Source organism: Mus caroli, chromosome 2 (genome assembly GCF_900094665.2).
Source record: "Mus caroli chromosome 2, CAROLI_EIJ_v1.1, whole genome shotgun sequence".
Lineage (NCBI taxonomy): Eukaryota > Metazoa > Chordata > Mammalia > Rodentia > Muridae > Mus > Mus caroli.
Genome location: NC_034571.1, coordinates 153,607,015 through 153,630,097, shown reverse-complemented (window position 1 = coordinate 153,630,097; position 23,083 = coordinate 153,607,015). Strand labels below are relative to the sequence as shown.

The 23,083-nt window shown below is 40.1% G+C and overlaps 1 protein-coding gene across 12 annotated transcripts in view; it reads left to right on the top strand.

Moving 5' to 3' along the window:
* Window positions 1-23,083, top strand: part of Ptprt (protein tyrosine phosphatase receptor type T) — a 1,083,833-nt gene that overhangs the window by 864,451 nt on the left and 196,299 nt on the right. For all 12 annotated transcript variants that reach the window (XM_021156881.1, XM_021156878.1, XM_021156880.1 and 9 more), the window contains one exon: window positions 12,167-12,203. In XM_021156881.1, coding sequence (XP_021012540.1) covers window positions 12,167-12,203 — 37 coding nt within the window. The remainder of the gene's footprint in view (window positions 1-12,166; window positions 12,204-23,083) is intronic.

The window sequence follows — 23,083 nt, the reverse complement described above, 5'->3', positions numbered from 1 at the left end:
GCAGTATCCAGGCAGGCATGGCACAGGTAGAGCTGAGAGTTCTATGTCTTCATCCAAAGGCTGCTAGTGGAAGACTGACTTCCAGGTAACTAGGGTGAGGATCTTATACCCACACCCACAGTGACACACCCATTCCAACCAGGTCACACCTATTCCAACAAGGCCACACCCTCAGATGATGCCACTCCCTGGTCCAAGGATATACAAACCATCACAGTAGCTAATTTCAGGTACTATGTAAAGTATTTTATTAGCTACTTCTCTCATTTTGACCAAACATCTGACAAGAAACAAATTAAGGGAGAAACTATTTATTGAGGCTTATGTGTTAAAGGGATATACTGGATGATGGGAAAGAGTAGCTGCTTGTGTAGAAGCAGCTGTCCTTGTTGTCCACTAATAAGATGTAGTTTGTGTGTGTGTGTGTGTGTGTGTGTCTGTGTGTGTGTGCTGTAATGGGTCCTCACCAGTTGCAAAAAGAAGTTTCCTTGATGGGACAGGGGTAGGGGGGGACTAGACCCATCTGGGGGTATAAGGGTAAATATTTAGAAAACAACAACCAATCAAAATGCATAGCTGTGGAGCCCAGACCCAGTGGACACAACTACAAAATATTCTGCTGTCTAAGGCTCAGAGAACAATGTTAAGAACAGGCAGAAAGAGTTTTAAGAGCCAGAGGATAAGGGATTTTGCTGTGAGAGGTTATCTCCTAGTAATATCAGACACTACACACATAAAGCCTTCTTATTGAACAAGGATGCATCAGTAGATGTGCCAAAGTGGACTGGGAAAAGACCACAAGGCCTTATCACTATAGAAAGAGCTTTGGACAACTAAGGTGTATGGATTAGGACAGGTGTAACTTTAGGATCGTGTTTTAAAGTATTTTGCTAATGTATTTTTATTGTGGTTTCAGAGTTTTGTGTCCAACATTTTAGTCTTTGATCAGTTGAATTGGTGTTTATATGGGGTATCAGCTAACAGTCACGGTTCAGCCTTTACACAGGAGCATACAATTTTCTCAACATTATTCATTGAAATAGCAGTCATTTCCATGATGCATAGGTTCAGAGAGATTGTCAAGATTTGGTTGGTTGCAGATGTGTTTGTTTCTAGGATCTTAATTCTGTTCATTGACCTGTGCATGCATTTTTGTGCCAGTAGTGTATTTGTTTTATTTGTGATATGTTTATTGCATGACTTCAGTTTAGGTGTTGGTGAGGCTTACAACTTCTCATTTTTCCTTAGGTTATTTTGGTTGTTTTGATTCCTTCTCGTGGCTACATGAACTTTAGCTTTCGTTCCTAGCCATATGAAGAATGTCATTGATTCTTGTAAAAAAGAATAAGAATTGCATGGAATCGTCAAAGTGTTTTGAATAATAAGAGCATTTTAACAATCTTAATGCTTCTAACTCATAAATATAGGAAGTCTTTTCATCTCTTTTGTTTGTTTGTCTCTTCAGTTTCCCCTGTGTTTTGTTACAGTGTGGATGTCCTTTGCTTCCTTGGCTAAATGGTTTCTGGTTTGGGAGTGTTTTCAAAGGAGATTGCCTTTTTAGATTTGTGGGTTTCTTTCTCAGCAAGCCAGCTGAGAAAAATGTTCCAAATGTGTGTGTTGTTGGTTTTGTGTCCTCCCTTTTTCTTAATTTCTGTCTTATTTCTAGCAGACCTCTGCACATGGGTGGTTTGGCACTTCCCTTTTCTATTTGTATGTCTTGTGTTGCATTCATCTGATTCCTCTGCTAACACTTCTGTGTGATATTGGAGAGGAAAGATGAAGGCAAGGCCAGGAGGCAAATAATCCTAAGGACTTTGGAGGCTAAGATTGGAAGATTACAAGTTCAAGACTCGAGTTAGCTACAGTGTGAGTTGAAGATCAACTTGATCAACTTAGAAAAATTCTGTCTCAGATTTTGAAAGGTGAAAAAAGAAAAAGTAATATCGTGTCATGGCAAAGTATTTGCCTAGCATAGCAGAAGTCCAGGTTCAGCTCCCAGTACCTGGAAAGAATAAAATAGGGTGAGCATAACTATTCATTAATTATTCAACACTTTAGAGAAAATACATTCTCCTTTGCTATCACCCAGTAAGAGATTGGCTATGAGTTTGTTATATTTAGTTTTTTTTTTTTTAATTGAAGAGCCAGGGTCTGTACCTATGGTGTTTTCTTGTTTATTTTTGAATCTTTTGAGATGAGCATAGGATGTTTTGTCCTACATGGTAGTGTTTGTGTGCATTTCATTTGTATAATTGAGTCATCCTTGCATTCCTAGGATAACCACTATCCAGCCATGGATGCTGTCGTTGTTGTCAATGTCAATGTGCCATTGGACTCAATTTGCTACTCTTTTGCTAAAATATTTTTACCCTAGGTTCATTCAAGATGTTGTCGGATGAGTTTTCTTTCTGTCCTGTTGTTATTGTTGTTGTGTCCTTGTTTTCAGGATAATCCAAATCAAAATCAAGAGAAAAGCATCAACATTAAACTAAACGACAGAGTAAAGGAGCCTTTATAGCTCATCTTAGCCAATAATGGCACAATACACATTATTTTTATTAGCATGTAGGAAATATTTGATATTTTCCTCTACTCATTAAATGATTTTTTTTTACTTAACAGTTTTAATGTTCTTTGTCCTACATTTAATATAACTTAGCTAACTTCTCCAGAGCTCAATGCATTCTTTCAATATATAGACTCAGCTTAACTCCCAGTAATCTACTGAATTATTATTATCTATCTAGTTCTTTCTGGCTAATAGGGGTTCCATATATACACATGCCATATGTTCTTGATTATACTTTTGGGCCACATTTTATAAACTCTTGATTTTTCTCGTTATTTCATTTTCATAGTCACTTTTTCTTCAAGTGTTTATTAAGCTTCTCTCTCAGGGTCCTTGTCATTAATCATCCTTCGGGAGGTAATTTTGTGTCATTTTTCCTTCGTTTCCTTTATGAGTTAAGCTAGTTTACTTGGCATTTTCTCCCTCTGATTTCTGTGACATTTCTGCTTTTAACTTGTCTATTTCTAAACCAGAGGGTTTTTTTTTCAAGAATATTCAGTTCATTGTAAAGTGTTGGGTTACTTTTGTTTTCTCTTCTGCCTGTTTGTTTCCTGGTAGGAACACTTCCATCATCTGCATATGGTTGCTTTAGTATTTATTCAGGATTTTATTTTGTAGATTTAAAATGGCTTACTAAATTTATTATTTAAACACTCTGCAATGACATGACAGGGACATATAAGATTCCAAAGATAATGTTTTTATTCTGTGTGTATAATGGATATGGTTGTTCATAAATGTGGAGGTCACAGGACAATTTTCAGGAATCTGTTTTCTTCTTGCACCATGTAGATTTGTAAAATGAAATCATGTTGTCAAGCTTGGTGGCGAGTACCTTTACCCACTGAGAAACCTAGCCAGTCCCTGCAGTATAGATTTACTGAGTGTTTACTTTGTACCATTGGTGTTGAATTTGTATAGTCATTTGTTTACTTTTGAGATCTCTTGCCCTCTGTGATGGCTTGTGTTGACAATCATAGACACATTTCGTTCATATTTATCTCTTATCATGTTGCAAACAAGGACAATGCAGTACTAATAATGTCTGTTTGTTAATTTTGGTGAGATTGTAGATACTGACTGTCTTTATTTTCCTGTATTATTTCTGAAAATGATGCAGAAATATTTGATGTTACATTGTTAATGACTTTTCAACTATTCATAGCCAATAGGAATTTACACTTATTTGGTTATAGGAAGTGATGTAACCAGAAAAGACAATGATAAAATCAATTTTTTAACTTAATAACGGAGTAGCAAGATGATGTGAAGAACTTTAATTAAGACTGTTGGTAGATTATGTTTGGAATAGGCTTGATAGAGTGATTGAGTTAGAATTTTTTTCAAGGTCTGCATATTCAATTGTCAGTATCTCAAGTATACAGCTATGTGAGCCTACTTATCAAGAATAACAGTGCTAGAAACAGCAATGACGGTCACAAAGACTGAATGTTCAAAGACTGTTGATCTAGCAAAGGATAAATATCTACCCAAAGGGGAAGAGTGGGGGTAGGAATGAGGGAAAAAAAACGACAGGTAAGAGCAAACCTGAAATACAGAGTAAGCCAAAGGTCAAGAGTATAAAAGAGGCCAGGGAAAGAGTGATCAGCTGCAGCTAATGATGACAGGTCAAGGAAGACAGGGTTGCAACAGCAGCAATTAAAGATGAACTTGAGCTGCTCTTCCCTGACCTTGATGGGAGCCTCTGACTGAAGGAAGATGCACAGAGAAGGTGAGCCAAAATGGTGGACTCCCCTGAGGAAAAACATTCAAGTGAAGATTTGAGAGTTTAAGCTTGGCTGTATGTTTTCTTAATAGGCTAACCTGAGACTTAGCAGTTTTCTCCCTGAGAGCTAGACTCTGGGTTCTACCTATTGCAAGGAAAAAAGAAAAAAAAAAAAGCATAGCCTGATGCTATCCATGAACACCTCACAAGGTGACATGGATAATGTCCACCACGCACAGTTTGTCAGTACAACCATCCGTCTGTAGCTCAAGATCTTGCTGAGTTCCACCCCAGTGACCAAGTAATCACAGGCACTAGCACACATGCCCAGTAGTAAACCCAATCCAGTATCACTCTGGCTCTCTTACCAACTAAAAGGCATCTGTGAAGGTTTGTATTTTCTCTGCCCAGGGAGTAGCACTATTAGAAGGTGTGGCTTTTTGGAATAGGTGTGGCCTTATTGGAGTAGACGTGTCAGTGTGGGTGTGGGCTTTAAGATCCTCATCCTAGCTTCCTGGAAGTCAGTATTCTAGTAGCAGCCTTCAGATGATGTTATAGAACTCTCAGCTTCAACCATGCCTGCCTGGATGCTGCCATGCTCCCACCTTGATGATAGTGGACTGAACCGCTGAACCTGTAAGAAGAGTTGCTTTGGTCATTGTGTCTGTCCATAACAGTAAAACTCTAAGACTGTGTCCCTTCTGTCTTTCCCTCAAAGGAGTCTCCCTTACTACCACCTAATTATGCTGGGTCTCCCTAAGTTTCTGGAGGCCATGTGCTTCCCTTTGTCCTCTCTGACTTTCTGACTTCTCTGAGATTCCTATGTCAAATCAAAGCAGATTTCTTTTCATTGAAAACCACTTAGCCTGTTTGTTCTCGGCCATCTTTGTGTGATGACTCAAAAAAGCAGATGAATGGCCAAAAGGTGGTTGCATACAGATGCCAAAGAAAAAAGGCCACTTGCTTAAAGGTTATTTTGTATTTCAGTCTAGTTTGCCATCTGCGTAACCTTGGAAAATGTCATTTAATCTTGGCTTCTGAGAGAAAACAAAGGAGGCAGGGATCGTAGTGTTCAAATGTAGTTGAAGAATGGAAAGATATAAAATATATAGAGTTGTGTTTGAAGGGTGGAGTCATTTTTTTTAAAACGTTCATAGCATTTATTTCATGGAGTTGATTCCAACAAAGATGAGCACCAGCTTAAGGACCAGGGCCCTAGAGTTGGGGGAAGCCTGGGCTGAGGGTGCAGTCATCGTTGAACCCAGAAACCCTATGCTACATAATATGGAGTGGCCTAGGTGGTGGTTGCAAGGGATGGAGCTCTTCATCCAGACAGAGTCATGCTGTACATTGTATTCCTAGGGTAAGGGGAGGCTGGATCAGGACCACTGCAGGACTCTGCCTGATCCAACCCATTGCCACTCTTTCATCTTTTGGTTGGTATCCACAACCACCTTCCATCCTCCGTCTCATTTCATTATTACTTTAGTCTGTTCCCTTATCCAATGCTTTTGACATGTTCAAAGTCTAAACTTTACCTTCTTCCTGTTTATATAACTCTCTTGCTTTTAAAGTATAGGGCAAAGTGCTATTTATAGCTCCTACTCACACCATGGCCCAAGTAATTCCTTGTGATCATGGCCTCTCCAGACTTCTCCATGTCTGCACTGAGGTCTTCATTTTCCTACTTCCAATGCTCAGCATATCTGTTCTTGGATCTGGACAACCCTCCTTGACACTTTATATATCTGACTCCCACTTCTCTTCCAAGTGTTCGACTGAATACTCTTTCAAAGCCTTATAGCATCTCCCTTCCTGCCCACAATCCACATTGCTTTCTTTACACCTAACAGCTTTTGCTCCTATTGCTTATGGCTACTTGCACTTGGATATTTTACTTGTGGAGACAGCTGTTTAATGCTTATCCTTACCCCAAGAGTGTTCAGCCTGCAAAGACACAGACCATGTCTATTTTGTTTGTTGTTGTAGCTGTGGTATCCAGAACAAAGCCAGAGACGTAGTGATCATTCAGTAAGTGTCTGTTGAAGAGCTGACTAAGTAATAAAGATAAAGGGATTGGGTAGGTTGCTGGGTCTTGGCTCTTAGAGGAAATGGAGAACATAAGCCAAAGTCACTGGAAAAACTAAGGCAAGACTTCAGGCTGAAGGTCAAGACCTAGCTTACTAACTGAGGAAGTTAGAGAAGACAAAGATTCAAGATAGGGGGCTGGGGAAAACATTTGAAAAGCATGAGGTCAAAGTTAAACCCTCATTATACTGCATCAGGAATCTAATGGGATAATACAATAAGAACTGCATGTATTATCCAATTTCCCAAGGCTTCTCAGTGGGGTGGGGGGTAGAGGTGATGTATCTTAAACTTCTGGCCAATAAACAGAAGGAATGGGCATACTTGGATGCTGATATTTGCACTGATATCTTACATTAGGGGGGGCATCCGACAATTGCAATAAGCTGCTAAAGTATGGAGTAGTATATTATATTATTGAGTAAGTTAGGTTTGGCTTACTAAAAAAGGGCAATTATAGAAAGAATGTAGGCAGTGATGTAACACTGACTTGCATAAGACAAGGTACTAGAGAGTGGGATCAGAATCAAGGAGGTAGAATGCTAGAAAGCAGTAATAGTACAGGGAGCTAAGACTAGATCCAGTGTTTGAGAATGTCCTCAGGATGGTCCAGCTTCTCCACAAATGGAGTCTTTTCCTCTGTCATTTGATTCTGGGAAAGAGCCACAGAGAGAGATGGTGGCTTGCTAGGACTTACCCAGCTCTGGCAGAGCTAGGAGTAGAAGGGAAAGTCTCAACACAGGTACTGAGGTGAGATTGTTATAAATTCAACCCCAAGGTGACATACACCTGTATGACAATTGTCAAGTCTATGGCAGGAAGGAAAGCATGAGTGTTGTTTGAAAGGTGAGGAAAATGATGTGTGCTGCCCTGATACTGATTACAGACCCAGAGCATGTTATAGTGGAGATAGAACAAAAGGTACTATTCCCTCCAGGTACTTACACAGTCTGAGCTCAGAGAAAGAACCTACTTCCTGCTTATTAATCTGATCGGGACTCTGAACATATGCACACTGGCAAGACTGTCCATGTAATAGAATTTACAGTGTCCAGCATGTCTCCTATTTTCTCATTGACAGTCCAATCAACCAGAAGGTCAAGGGAATGATTCAGGGCTTTGTAATTCTTTACCTAATTCTAACCAACAAAGACAAATTGCTTATGGAACTAAAGCTGTCAGGAGCGTAGCAGAAAGTGAACATGTCAGCTTCGTGTTTGTGAAAGTCAGGAAGACAGCATATGTAGACATGCACTCCAGTGTATAGCAAGCAGATTTTGCCAAGTACAGAGTTGAAGGGGTTATGTGAGGAAATGGCTTTGTTTTCGGGCTTGGAACTGTGAAGGGGAAGATGATTCTAGATAAAGTTAGAAAGTCTCAAAGGGAGCCGGAAGAAAGAACCAGGGAGCAAGAATAGGTGATGGAACAAACCCTTGTATCTATCCATGCTTCCCCCACCCCCACATTAATATACACCTCAAGAAATTACCATAGAAGGTGGATTAATCTTTCCTTTTTCAAAAAGGAAGAACTGAGACAGCACCTGGAAGAGACATCTGGGATGTTGGTGACATCTGAGATGTTGGTGACATTGAGTCCTTAGACATGGATGCTGGTCATAAGTGTCCATGAACTTGTTGAAAACTCTGTCAGATTGTATTTAAGATATGTGTTTGAGATGTATCTTTGTGTGTCATATCTAACTAGCACTGCAACAATTAAATTCCCTTCAGGACTTCTCTTTAGGCTTAGAATGACCCATTCATTATAATAACAATAGTGCTTTGCTTATTCATTTAATATTTTCTTGTTAAAAAGTTTGTGTATAGGAATGTTTTGGGGGCTGGTGAGATGGCTCAGTGGGTAAGAGCACCCGACTGCTCTTCCAAAGGTCCAGAGTTCAAATCCCAGCAACCACATGGTGGCTCACAACCATCCGTAATGAGATCTGGTGCCCTCTTCTGGAGTGTCTGAAGACAGCTACAGTGTACTTACATATAATAAATAAATAAATCTTTAAAAAAAAAAAAAAAAGGAATGTTTTGCCTGCACATGTGTATGTGTGCCACATATATGTCTGGTGTGCTCCGGAGTCAGAAGAGAGATCTGGATCCTGTGGACGTGGCATTAAGAACATTGTGAATTTCTATATGGGTGCTGGGAACTTAACCTGGGTCATCTGCAGGGCCAGCAAGTACTTTGAACCACTAAGCCATCACTCCAGCCCCTCCCTTCTTAATATTTTCTGATGCCTATGATTCTATGTAGTTTTGTTCTAGCATTATTCAGTTGTAACGGCTTCCTCATGTTCTGTGTTGACGTGCCACCACTTCCTCTCTCATGCTTTCATAGTTAGATAAACATATTTCTCTTAGTTTTCACTTTGGATCCAACATGTTTAAGCATTAGGCTGTTTTCTGCATTCAATGTTATTTTCTGAGAGTACCCTCTTAGGTAGAAAGATTGTATCTGGGTAAGATCTCTTTAAAGTTAAGATATGTAGACTGAGCCTCCTGCCTGTGTTCACAGATGCAGAGTTGTAGATATGGATGACATTCTTAAGGAACATGAACATCGGTGGGTTTGGTTTCCATGGAGGTTCAGGACAATATCTAGCTTAGACAGCAAAGGATGACTATATTTTCAAATTTCTCCAGCAGTCTTGGCTTCATGCACCCTTCACCCACCGTTACATGTAACTACCATGCATGGAAATGGCAAGTTTTCTTATATAACATTTTCAAAATCTTTTTCCTTTGCACCAATTTGAAGTTGATGAGGCTCTGACTCACATCTTACACCTCTCCCACTCTTCAGTTTCCCAGCAGTGGTCAGCGTGATCCTATCCTTTAGAGGGCTTCAGATCCCTGTGGGTCACACTTTCTCGAACTGTCTCAGGCTCTTTAAACTAATCACAGAACTGAAAAATGACAGGAACTTAAGGACCATCCTCTTTCTTCAAATTTCAGTAGCAAAATATTAGTTTGTTAGCTTTACCGTCATGTACACATCTTTTGGATATCAGTTCTTTTTCAATACATGCCTTTTTGGTCATATTTATTTCTGTCTTCTTGATATATTCCTTAATATATATATATATATATATATATATATTTCAATTTTCATATGTAATCCTAAAAGGAATACTTCAGATATCTGAACCATAATTTGTTGAACTGTTTAACCCATGGTTTTCCATACTATTAAATTTAGTTATTTTTTTACAGTGACATTTTCATAATGAGAAAAGAAACCCTCATTCCAAAGAACAAGTCATGCCAGCCTAACCTTCTTCCTTTAAGAAGCACCTCAGATGAATAGGTTGGGTAAAGGCAGTAGATAGAGGATCCATATCTGCAATGAACTTAACCATCATCTCACACCTCTACCATGTGGAAGTTACAAAGCATGAACACCTGAGCTATTTACAATATCCGAATGGTTAAGCAGTCAGGTGAACCAATAACTAGTTGGTTCAAAGACTCTGATGTACACGTGAATGTCAGTCAGGAGGAGAGCTCAGCATGCATACTCTACTTCTGGCAATCTCCTCATTACTACTGACTAATTATTGGCATAAAATGACAGAAAACTGCTCTCTAATAATGTGTAAGTGATAGAAATGAGATAGGGTGTTATATTCAGAGATTAAAATAGCAATAGTATTAGAATCAGAGCAAGTAAGGCAGAACCCATAGCGATAAATATGATTTTTTTTTTAACTTGGGATGGGAGGCTGGCTGTGCTACTAGATGCTCAATACAAATAACAATACAATAGTTCCATAATGATGTGTGGACAAGGCTTTATAAAGACTGTGTACAAGCTGGGCATGGTGGCACACACCTGTAATCCCAGCACTTGGGAGGCAGAAGCAGGCACATTTCTGAGTTCAAGGCCAGCCTGGTCTACAAAGTGAGTTCCAGGACACCCAGGGCTATACAGAGAAACCCTGTCTCAAAAAACAAAAACAAAAACAAAAACAAAAACACCAAGACTGTGTGTTTCTGTTCTTGCTATTGCTCGCTGAGAGGCATAAAAGGGAAGGTATCCCAGGATGAGTATCAAAGATGGCTCAGAAGACTTGAACTCTAATCTTACAGTGGCTTGTTGATGAAGAACGCTTATGATCTGACCATTATCTTTCAGTATTTCAACCCTTTTCCTCTACAAGCAAGGGCAAACTTTCTGTGCAGCCAGGAGCTAGAGTCAGGACAGAAGGACTTCCTTATAGGGAACTCTATTTGAGCTAAGAAGAGACAAGTTGTTGTATTTCAAGGGTTGTGCATAGGTGGAAAAGATTCTGCCAGCAACCATTTCTTCTTTGCTTCTGGGTATAAGATACAGAAGACTCCATTTCCCTTCCTCAGTGAAAGTGGGTGTGGCCATATTACTAGTTCTAGCTGATGAGACAGGAGTAGAATTAAGAGTGTCACTTCTGATTCAAGGCATTTGGTTGCTAGACTTTCCCTTCTCAGCATGTTTTTCCTTGGGAATAAACATGGATAGAGCAGCCGCCTTGATCTCTCAGAGTAAATATGTCATTTCCATGCCATGTCTCTCTATCCCATCCCTCAGACCCAACTACACACCTATATGGAACTGGTAGTCTGAGTAGAGAATAACACTTTGCTGTTCCTATGAATGGAAGTCTGTGGGGTTTATTGCTGCAATGCAATCTTTGTAACCAGATGGACCTAAATACCTTCAAGACAGAGTAGATCCTATATGAAGCCTTGGGTCCCTGACAGATATTTGGTTTGGTATCTCATACTTTGCCTTCCTTGCGTTTACTTTCTTTGCTACATTGCCTTCAAACTGTAATGTAGCCAGCTAGGATTTCAGCTGGGTACAGGACCTCTGGGAAATGAGTTCCAGGAGAGAAGGCTGAGAAAATTCTACTCATGAGCACATTTTGCTGTAACTCCACAGAATGCCAGCAAGGTCACAGATTTGTGGAACTGGTTCACATGGAAACAGCTAAAAGTTCACTTGGTAAAGATTTTATATACAGACTAACAGACACACAGATACACAGACACACATTCACATGACAACATGACAAACACATATATAGAGGAGACAGAGAAAAAGACAGAGGCTGACACATGCATGTATGTGCACACACACAGCACACACACACATGAGAGAGAGAGAGAGAGAGAGAGAGAGAGAGAGAGAGAGAGAGAGAGAAACATAGAAACAGAGACAGAGACAGATTGAGTTAGTTTTAAAAGACTATAAAACCCATCAAAGATCTCAGGGTCAAAACAACCATTTGGAACATGAACTCATGGTGTGGACATGGAATCATGGTGTGATTCACAACACACATCACATAGACTTGACTCTGGTCACATGTTCCTTCATTCTATACATGTAAATGTGTTGCTACTTACAACAAACTTTCCTAAGGAAGGCTTGGTTTCATCTGCTACCTCACACTTGAGAACAAAGAATGCTGTAAACTCTCAAATAACCACTGAGAAGTGCTTAACTTTCTGGGTGCTAGAATATTTATAAAGTACTTCTGCCTGATGAAAAGGTTGAGGAGGTAGCAGGTACCATGAAACAAACAGAACAACATATGTTCTGAGCCTGAGAGGAAATAGAGAGCTGAAATTAAAAGGTGATCCCAATAGCGGGGGGAAAATGGAAAGGACAAATTTTAAATTATAATTAAATACATATGTATATACACAATTCCCTAAGCATTTTTATATAATAACCCTTATGTAATCAACAATTAATTAAGTGCTGTCTCATTCTTTTTTTCCCCCTAGGAGACAAAAATCAACTGCGTGCGTCTGGCTACAAAAGGTATGTTGACATGTCCTTGTCTGACTATAGCTGTTCTTCAGCAATACAACCATTGCTCCTTGTGACCACACAAGGGAAGTTTAGGAAATCTTTAAAACAAAAGGAAATATTTGTATTTCTTGGGGTCATTTGCATCTACACCATGTATCTCCTAAGAATATGCTGATAGCATAGAGCTTAAAGCATAGTAAGAATGCCAAATTATATATTGGGTGGATGGATAGATGGATCAATGGATGGATAGTACATTAATCAACCAAGTAATGAACGTGAAAATAAAGTACTTTTAAAATATTAATCTGACGTGTGTGTGTGTGTGTGTAGTTCCATTGTATTTGTGTCTATGTTTGTGTTGGTGTTTTCCTTTAAGCTTCTCTATTAGAGCTGTAGCTGTGGTTTTGTACTTTATTCAGTTATTTCATGGTTCTCAAATATGAGGTGATTAGTATTGGCGCCTTTAAAACAAGAGAGCAGACAACACTACATTGTTATGTCCTCTGCATTCCAACACTTATCCCCCAAACATGAAGGCAGCATTGTTCAGGCTCATCACTTTTGTTCTCCTAATTATAATTGAATTGCCTGGCTCTTTCAGTTGGTACATGTTTCTGTTTATTACCTTAAAAAAAAAAAAAAACAAAATCAATGAATGGTTTGTTATCATTTAACCTATTACAAGGTTGAATGGTTAGAAATCAGGTTTATCTTTTTCTTACAGAATTGATATTTTCAACAAGAACTTCCCCCACCAATACACATGAACAAAATTGGCTTTGTTCTCTGCATTTATTCACAGCATACATAATTTCACAGTTTACTTCCAAGGGTGTAAAATTTATAAATATAAACATACATATTATCGTAGCTATAATAGACAAAGGCAATGACTGGAGTTTGTATATGTATGTGTATGCATGTGAATGTGTATACATGTGTACAAGCAAAGGAGTCGCATACATTTGGGTAGAAGGGGAGATACAGTGAGTGAGTGAGTGAATGAGTGAGTGAGTAAATGAGTAACTGAGTGGGTGAGCGAGTGGATATAAAGACAGACATGGAGAAGCAACAGACAGGAATGGGCTAGAAAACATAACTAGCAAAGCATGCTCTTTGAACATGACCTCTTAGAGTGTTTCTAAATTCTAAAGAATTCAACTGCACATATAGGCACCAAAGGGATGGTACAGGAAACAATGGAGCATTGGGACTGTTGGTGATAAGAGGTCACCAAAGCTGTTATGTCCCTAACTTGTTCCCTCTGAGGAACTCAAGTGACTGTGGAAAGAGATAAAATAGTCTTCCTGAGGCTTGGGGATTGATGATCTGCAGATAGAAGTGACACAAATCACAGACCTTACAGGCTTTGTCACTGAAGAAAACAGATAATGTAGAAGGAAGGACATCATCAATTGGGTGGCACTGGGGCTCTAGACAGCAATCAGGAAGCTGGTATCTGCAGCATCCCTCTTAAATAGGCAGCCAGAGAAGAAAGAGAAAACACAGAGAAAATGCCTTCTCCAGAGTAATAATGTCCCATGGCTTCCAGATACCCTTCACTTTAAACAGGGAAGAGGCCGAGATGATTGCTGTTCTTGCTGTGGCTTCTAAGGACACAATAAGACACAGATCCCTCCAAAGAGTAGTTTACTAGGTCCATTTCACCAGAGAACTGGGAACACGAGACTTGAGAAGCAACAGGTATATGTAAGGGTAATGGGATGATGTATAAGGCTGTGCTTTCCTGCCAGCCTCAGGACCATAGTTCTCAGGAGTATAGAGTGCTACTGTACTGGCTTCTCCGAAGACATGTTGCTAGTCAGATGGAGAGTGGTAAGGATATTATAAGAACCAGAACAAGCATGCAGTGTATTTCTCCATAGTGTAACTGTGTCTTCTCCTGTGTGACCTTAGGTTAAAGGCTTCCTTTAGTTGAGTATTTGCACAGGTAAAGTGTGAGTGTGTGAAATAGTAGTTGTGCAAGGATGAGTGCGTGAACTCCCAGCTGACTAAGCCCAGACAGTAGTCTTAAAGGCATTTCAGCATCAGCATCCTGCTTCTGTACTAGACTGAGACTCAACACTTCCTCCCCAAACATAGACTCCATTATCACCTGGGAAAACTACCTATCACTGAGAAACAACCTATCATTGTTCAGGCAGCCATCCCTTATCAACACAGCCTCAGAGAAGGAGTCTTGAGAAATACAGCACTAAGGTTGAAGGAAGGAGATTCATGGTTGATTGGTGTCCACTCCATATCCGTCGCTGCACTTGAAATATCCCAGAGTCAACCAAAAGCAAATGCTGCCTGAATACATGTATTTCCCATAAGGCTTTGAAATGAAGGGTAGATACATGAGTTATTCCTTTTTTTACTACCTAGATCAAATTTCTTCTAGGTAGGATTTTTTTCTGTTAATATTTTTTTAGCAGGAAAAAAATTTGATCTTAGGCATCTTACAGCCATCAACATTATAAAGTCCCCAGAATATGTCATCACTCTCTAAGTATCTCCATCCTTCTGCCATCCCGGTATCTTCCTTGGGGACTGCTGACAGATGCACCATGGCTGGAGAGAGAACACATGACCAACACTCTGGTGATAAAGTAACCTGCTGCGGTCTTGGTCCTGACCTTGGGCTCTCTAGCTGTTGTCCACAGTCAGCTGTGTGAAGCCCACAGAGGCAGACAATTACCCTGTGTTTCAGCCATAAGTACTCATTTGGAGTCATTCTGAATTGACCTTAAAACCATTACCTTTTTTGTTATATACTCACTGGCTCTAATGTGTGTCTCCTTGTGATCTCTGGAAGCAAAGCCTGAGGCAAGGATTTAGAGATATGTTCTAGTGATCTGTTCAGGGAGGTCTCTCAAAAGAAATCTGTAACTGGTTAAAAAAAAATAGTAATGGGATAGGATAAGCAAGAATCTTTTTTCAGGAAGTATCAAAGTAAGGCTGGATCTACAGTGAATACACATTTCTCTGCAGTTGTCTTGGTTCGTAGTAAGAAGACCTTGTAGTCTTCATTAGACTCTGGCTCCTCCCTACCAGTCTCTCTGATAGTTACAGAAATGACACTGGTTGACTTAGACTAGATGCCAGAGAACATTCTGGTTGTAAACTCTTGGTCACATCCTGATGCTGCACAAACCTGAAATGAGAAACTGGGTGCCAAGCCAAGATCCTCTTCCTACTATCTCTACCACCCTCAGGTTGCGGGATAGCAGAATGCTACTAGAGTTGTCCCAAGTGTGATAGATTCCAGAACATTTCCAATTCCTTTGCAGACCACAATCCAGACCTGACGATAGACCTGCTTCGAACTGTGGAGAGAAAAACAGGAATAATGTGTAAATAAGCATTGGTTTTGTTTTGAAAAGAAAAAAAAAAGACTTTAAAAAGGAAGGTAATAAACCAAGAAACAAAAATGATCAATTTAAATTCAAGTTCTTGAGAAGGGCTGTCACATGCTATCTGAGCAAGAGACAGTCATTGCAATCAGGAAACCACAGGATGCCTTCACTGGGTCTATACCAGAACAAGGCCATCAATAATCGGACATGGGTGGAGGAGGATGGTGGGGCAGCTAACATTCACTGCAGAACTATTTGTTGCTATTGAGAAGTTAAGAGGGAGGGGATCCATTGCCTTCAATTGTGTAGCCTCTGGTGACCCACTAGGCTCCAATGGACAGTTCTAATCCAGTGAACATTCAGGTGACCCTGGCAAAACTAAATGGTCACAAGATCAACTGAAATTTCATGAGTCTTGGAAAGAAACTGTTCCAAAAGGGGGCTTGAGATGAGAGGGAGACAAGGGAGGAAAGAATAAGTTAGTACCCAGAATGCATTTCACGTGTGTGAAATAGCCAATGGGATAACTTAATTTTTTAAGTTGTTGGCTTTCTGAGAGAGTATGTGGGAACTTGGAATACAATACTTAGTACTCAGAAGGGCTGAAATTCAAATAAGAGAGAAAACAACAATTATCACAGAGGAAGAAGCAGCCTTTATTGTAAAGAACAGTCCTACCTGTAGCTGCTGAAGATGTCCAAATACTGAAGGCACACCCTTTGGGTTAGGGCAGAGGAGGCCACGTACAAAAGAATCTCTGAGCATGGTGTTCAGTTGCAGAAGTGTAAAAGACACTTCGTCTTTCAGAATCTGACATTTAGCCATCCAAAGGCCCTGACCTAGTGACTCTCCTGGGCCTTCTTTGTATCCTCTGAGCCTTGCTACTTTCTCTTCGCCACCATCTTTTCTTTCCAGCATTATATGAGCCCTGACTCCCCTTGAGCCTCCTTCAGGCTTCTCCTCTCTTACCCACTGCACCCCAAAACGTAGTCTTTGTTCAATTAATTTTTAGAATCATGTTTGTCTGTTTGTTTATTTGTTTTGTTGTATGTAGGGTAGAACTAACATGTCACAGAACATGTATCAAGATCAGAAGGCTACTTGCAGGACTTTATTCTCTTCATCTACCCTATGGCTCTAGGGATCAAACTCAAATTTTTGGACTTAAAAACAAATAGTCAAAGGACAAAGCAAAATCCCTTTGCCTACTGAGTCTTCCTAGCCCTTTTTTTTTAAACTTCATTCATTCATTCATTCATTTGTATGTGAGGGGTGTACACATATATTCACACATGTGTGGGGAATGTATATATGCATGGTACATGTATAAGAGTCAAAGAACAACTTAATTGTCAAGTACTTTTCACCTATTGTTTGAGGCAAGAGCTCTCATTGGCCAGAAACTTTTTCATAGAGGCCAGTAATTGTCTCTTACACTTCTGTCTCACAAGAATCTAGGGATCTACCTGTCTCCCTCTTCTACATCACCAAGACTGGGATTACATTGCACACCAATGGACAGAACTTTTCATCATAGGTTGTAGGAATCCCAACTCATGGCTTCACGCTTGCAAGGAAGAGATAGTGCTTGAGTACCTCTTTTTAAACTCTTGAACTATATGAATTTCCTCCAACCACAGAGCCTTTCTTTCATAATGAACCACCATATGTATCTGGCCATCATAAGTATCAGCTCAATATACAGACATTTTAAGTTGCAATATGAATCTTACTTGCTAAAGAAGACCATCCTTACCACAAAATAACATACATACCACTTTGGTTGTGGTACTCATCTCAGCTGATAAGCATGTATATGATTAATATTTACCATCCTGCTGGATGCCAAGTGACATAAGTGTCTATTTTGATGATCACTGTGTTTCCAGATCTTAGCACACACTAATACTCGGTAAAAATTGTTGAAAAGATATGCAGATGGATGGATGGATGGATGGATGGATGGATGGATGGATGGATGGACAGATGGTGCTTTGTTGGGGTCAGTAGACAGATGGATAGATAGGGACTTCCATGAATGAATGGATCATTCATAGATAGATGAGTAGACAGAGAGCTCCTAAGTTATTATTCTTCCAAGCCCACTTTTTAAAAAGTGTAGACTGTGCTCTCAGAGGCTAGAGTAAGGTAAAATAGGGGGACAAATTCGTTATCTATGATCCCCACTAGCAAAAACAAACAAACAAACAAACAAAACACAGGTTGGTCTTTACTTTTGCTTCATGTGGACAAGAATTTCACTACTCCTTCAGGAAGTTCCTTCTACTTTTGGACACACCATTTGCCAGGAGTTCCTCTCACTTTTGGACACTTTTGACTTCTTATAATGCCTGCTAACCAGTCCTCAAAGCCACATAGTCCTGTCTAGCTTTCCTCCTTTTAGAAATAGAATTGACTTCCTCAGACCTGTTCTCCCAATTTCTTGCTCAAATAGGGTCAACAGACCCATACTTGTCCATCTTCCAGTCTTCCAGCAGTAGATTGTAACCACTCCAGATGCCAGCAAGCAGCAACACTCCTGCCATTGGCACCAGCCTTTGGGAGCATGCAGCTGCCTCTGCAGACTCCTGCTGGGTGTGCAGGAATGGCAGTTAGAAAAATCAGCTTTGATTTGATTTGCAAACTGAGCTGAGTCATTGAGACAAAATAAATCTGGAAACCCATAGAGCCATTTGCAGAGTTGCTTTGCAGAAGACAGCCACAGTTTTAATCTAGTAAACATTCTAACGATCCCATTAAAGTGCCCCCCTTGGAGGAGGTGCTGAAAGGGAAGCTTCAGAATAATGAAGCATGAGATCTGGGACCAGTGTCACCAACAGCTCTGTCTTGCCCATTAGGAATGGTCTAAAACTATTGTCCAACAACAACAGGCAAGAGGCATGGGCAATGGCCTTTTGTAAATCTGCTATCTTTTTGCAAGTCTAAGCCTGAAGTGAGTTATGTCATTCCACATTTCTTTCTTCTCTCTCCATAATGGATCCACACTGCTATCGGAACTGACAGCTACGATAAATGGCTCTTGTTTAGAGAGACACCTCCATTTTGCAGATGCTAAGTCTGGGACCCAGTGATATGTTCATAGCTTCTTTATACACAGAAGAGCAAGTCACGTGTAGTACAAGAAGCCAAGAGAAATGTAAAAAAAATAATATTTTTGGGGTAGGAAATTGCCAGCCACACTGGTCCAATTCTACTTGAAAGGTTCTCTTAGGTGCTGCATCCTGGAGACGTTTTCTTGAAATCATGAGAATCAGAGACACCTGGTTTCAAAAGTTTGCTTGAAATCGTGAGAATCAGATATATCTGATATCCCGTCTCCAAGCTGTTACTTGACAAAGGACAAGTAATTTATCTCAGAGGCTACTACATCATTTTTAAAGCAGGTTTCATTAATTCTTTCTATTGTTCTTTCATCCAAGCATATGATGAATTATAAACAAGGAACTTCCATCCTTCCTTTGACTACACAGGTCTTTACTAGAGCTGCAATCCTATATAGATCTTGGGTCTCTCTAGAAGGCCACAGACCAGACTAGTAATTTCTCATATCTGACCTGTGTTAGATGGACTCAGATTAAAAGCATAGTGGAGAAACTGAAAGGGTGCAGGCATGATACTGCCCTTAGTCTCTAGCACTTGATATCAAAAGATCACGTGCTTAGATAAAGATCTTACACAGAAATTTGAGAGAGAGAGAGAGAGAGAGAGAGAGAGAGATCTTCATTCTTCATGTCTAGAATTTTCCTCATCTATTTATTAGCATTTGGCATGGGACTGTTCCTTTCTTCTAACTTGCCCAGTAGTATCGGAGGAGACCCCAGAACACAGCACTCCCAATATGGTGGGCTGAACAGAGACATGATGGAGTATCAGTTGTAAGAGGGAAATCTGAAGTCATATAGCACAGTAAGAAAGTCTTGACTGTTGTTCAGTCTTTAAACTCTTTCAGACTGCATAGGAAGGAGCTGAAGGTGTGAGTTTGGGGGTTGGAGGCACAGCACTGCTGTTCTTCCCTAACTGAAACTCAGGGTAAATATTTCTGGGCTTGGGCTTGTATAATAAAACAAAGTCTCCTTGACCTTTACTACTCTTTACCCTATTTCCAGCTAGATCCTAAAATGCCAGATGGAATAATACAGCTTTTCCTGAGGGGTGTGCAAGAAGATGAAAGATTACATCACAAAGAACACCATAAAATAACCTAAAGGTCTTGAAAAACCCCAACCCTTTCCTTAATATTTGTCTTGATGCAACAACTGGCATATTTCTCTGATCTTTCCTCTTTCTCTCCAGACTAGCTCAAATAGCATCCTTCCATGCACACCTTCTTTATATCCCACTCAAGAAGGCAAAGGCTGGTACAGCAGAAACCCAGGTAAACAAAAGCTAGCACTGATTCTTGTCCTCTGAGCACAAACCGGTGGAGTTTTAACCAATTCCGCTCAACTAGAAGAAAGAATTATCTGGTGCAGACCTGAGATACCATGGTTGACTTTAGCTCAAAAATGTGCTTCCAAAGGACTTCTGTCTCTCTTAAAGGCAGAAGGAGGAAATTTAGACTTAAGGTTGGGGAAATTTTTTGAGTAGGCTAGAGATACAGGTTAGAAATAAAGAGAATTTAAGCCTTATCAGTGGGCTTTCAAATGGGGAAACGAAGGTCTTCAAAAACCAAGCCAACGCCTGTTCACCTCATAGAACCAGTGGCAGATCAAAGAAACCATTCTACACAAAATTTAGCTTAGTGAGCCTGTGAGTTTATTACAATAACCAACTCAAGTATGGGTGACTCAAAAGCAGCTGCATCACTAAGAAGCTTTCCTCAAGCATGGATGATAACTCATGAGAGCTCTGCCCCTGGAGCTGACTCTATGGTGCTGGTCAGAATCCCCTCCCCCAGCAAGTGTTACATCTCTTATAACCTTGGAGGGGGTCCCTATGAATCTCATCTCAGGAGCTTCCTGAGGTCTATAATTTTTGTTTTCTTGTTAAGTGATAACTAGTCTCCCGGTAGGAGGACAAGACTCAATCAGAGGAATTAGCTCCACAACAGCCAGTTGTAGGACTGTTTGTGTAGATGTGTGGTGATGCCAGGCTCTAATATGATGATAGAACTAAAGTATGTCACTCAGCAGGTGATGAATAAATATTGGCCACTGCCATTGTCTCTACTCAAGAACTTGTGTAGGCTCAGAAGTATAACAAGCATAAAGTCTCCAGGAACACTCCTTAGAGCTGACTCCATATCACTATTGAATTTTGTTCCTATCATGCACTAAGATAATACATGGACCACTGGTAGGATTTCTTGTTGTCTTCTATTTGCTAACCTTTCCCCATACCTGTTTTCTACTAAAGATTGATAAGTCGTTCTGTTAGTTTGTTAGTTTGTTCCCTAGTTGTAACAGGCTTTGTATCTCTTCTGGGGTATTTAAGTTAAGACCTGAAATCTGGAGCAGAAAATATGGTGGCTCCAGGAACTCTCAGCTCTCTTCACTTCATACTAAAGCTAAGAAATTAGCTTATCTTCAAGCTTGTCTGCTTCAGGGCCTTCGTCCTGGCAGTATCTCTCTACACTTGACATTCATTGCTTTTCAAGAAAAGAAAAAGTTAGAGGCATTCCACATTCTGGCCTCCTATTTTTTTTACTTGCTCACAAATTGTCATCCATGGTTGCTTATGCACATAAATGCACCAAGCAGATCCTTTGCAAAGAGATACGAGTCTCAAACCCTCCAGTTATAAACCACCACATGGGGAAATTAGGTGATGGAGGAGAAAGGAAGATGTTTCCACCTCTTCTTCAAATGGGTTAGTCAGGATAAGATAAGCTTTGTTGCAATAACAAATTATAACCAAAGATCAGTAGCTTAATACCATAAATGCTTGAGTCTTATGTTTCTTTGTGTGTTTTGCTATGTCATCTAGAGCATAGTTGATCACTGCAGGTGACTAGACACCCCATAGGTAGTAACCTTGATCTTCAATATCTCACTTAGACATGACTGACTAATGTTTTCACTCCACGCCCTTGATAAGAACTACTACCTGATACAGCCTAACTTCAAGGTGACTTAGTCTCTTCTATACATCTCAGAAGTAAGCAGGACTGGTGAGCAGTATTATTTCTGGTTCTATGTACATCTCCTATTTCCATTTCCTTACTGAGATCCGTAAGCCACACCTCTCTTCTCCTTCTCCACTCACAGGAAAAGTACCTTTTTGTCCCTGTGCTCTTATCCTTTCTAGAAGACCTTTCCTGCAGAGCTGTATCCCTGGAGGGCAAAGTGAGGGGTCTCCTCTGGGCCCTGTCAGCTAAATTAAGGCATGTTCTGTTTTCCTTTAAAAAAGTTTTGTGAGATACCCATTGTTACTTCCACTATTTGGGTAAAGAGGCTGACTTAGAAGTAGATGTAATTTTCCAAGTGACACAGCTGGTAAATGGAAAATACGGAGCCAGGGTTTTATGTACACAGTTAGCTTGTATTATTTGTGTATTAAGTAAAATTTCATATTGTTATGTGGCCCTGTATTCTCTAGAGGTTACTAAGTTCTTTTTTGGGTTTGTATAGCATTAGATTCTAGGCAGGAAAAGAGACTTAACTGATCTGAATCTCAATTCCAGTATGCATAGACTGATAATACCAATGCCACTTATTTCCCTGACCTAATATAAGAACATAACCCAGTAGTGCATACCAAATGCTCTGTGTAGCTCCCAGCATGTAATAAACACTCAGCAAATAGTGGGCACCAGGAGAGCTAAGAAACACACACCAATATACTGAAAGACAACTAAGATGAAGATGATCCCACCATGCCCTTGGAGCAAGAAGGGAAATTCAAAATAAACAAACAAGCAAGCAAACAAACAAAAAACATAGAACAAGCTTTCTCAGTGTGTATTATAACCAAAAATCAGTAGCTTAATACCATAAATGCTTGGGTCTTTTGTTTCTTTGTTTTGCTATGTCATCTAGAGCATAGTTGATCACTGCAGGGGAATAGACACCCCATAGGTAGTAACCTTGACCTTCAATATCTCACTTAGACATGACTGATGGACACAAAACCAAGCTTGGAAACAGGAGAGGAGATCATCACAGTGAATGGTCTTGGGTTGGCAAGGTTTTAAGTCAAAGAAGTAGATAGGCAGATCATCAGAGGAATGGTGCTCATGTACCATGTTAGGGATGGTTAGGAGCAGTCCTGGGGTGGAGAAAAAGCACTAGGGTGGGACAGCTGCCTCAGCATTAAACAAGCCTTCTTGCTCTCTGAGTCCCAGCACCCATATCAGGTGGCCTACGACCACCTTCAGTGACAGAGCCAAGGGGATGTGAGGCCTCTGGCCTCCAAGGGCACCTGTACTTGTGCACACAGACCTCCCATATAAACAAGTAATTTAAAATAGCAAAAATAATTTAAAAAAAAGAAAAGAAAAAGAAAGAAACAGGAGTATCATGCAAAGCCACTTAGCCTTAAAGCCTTGTGGTGGTTCTCTCTCTCTCT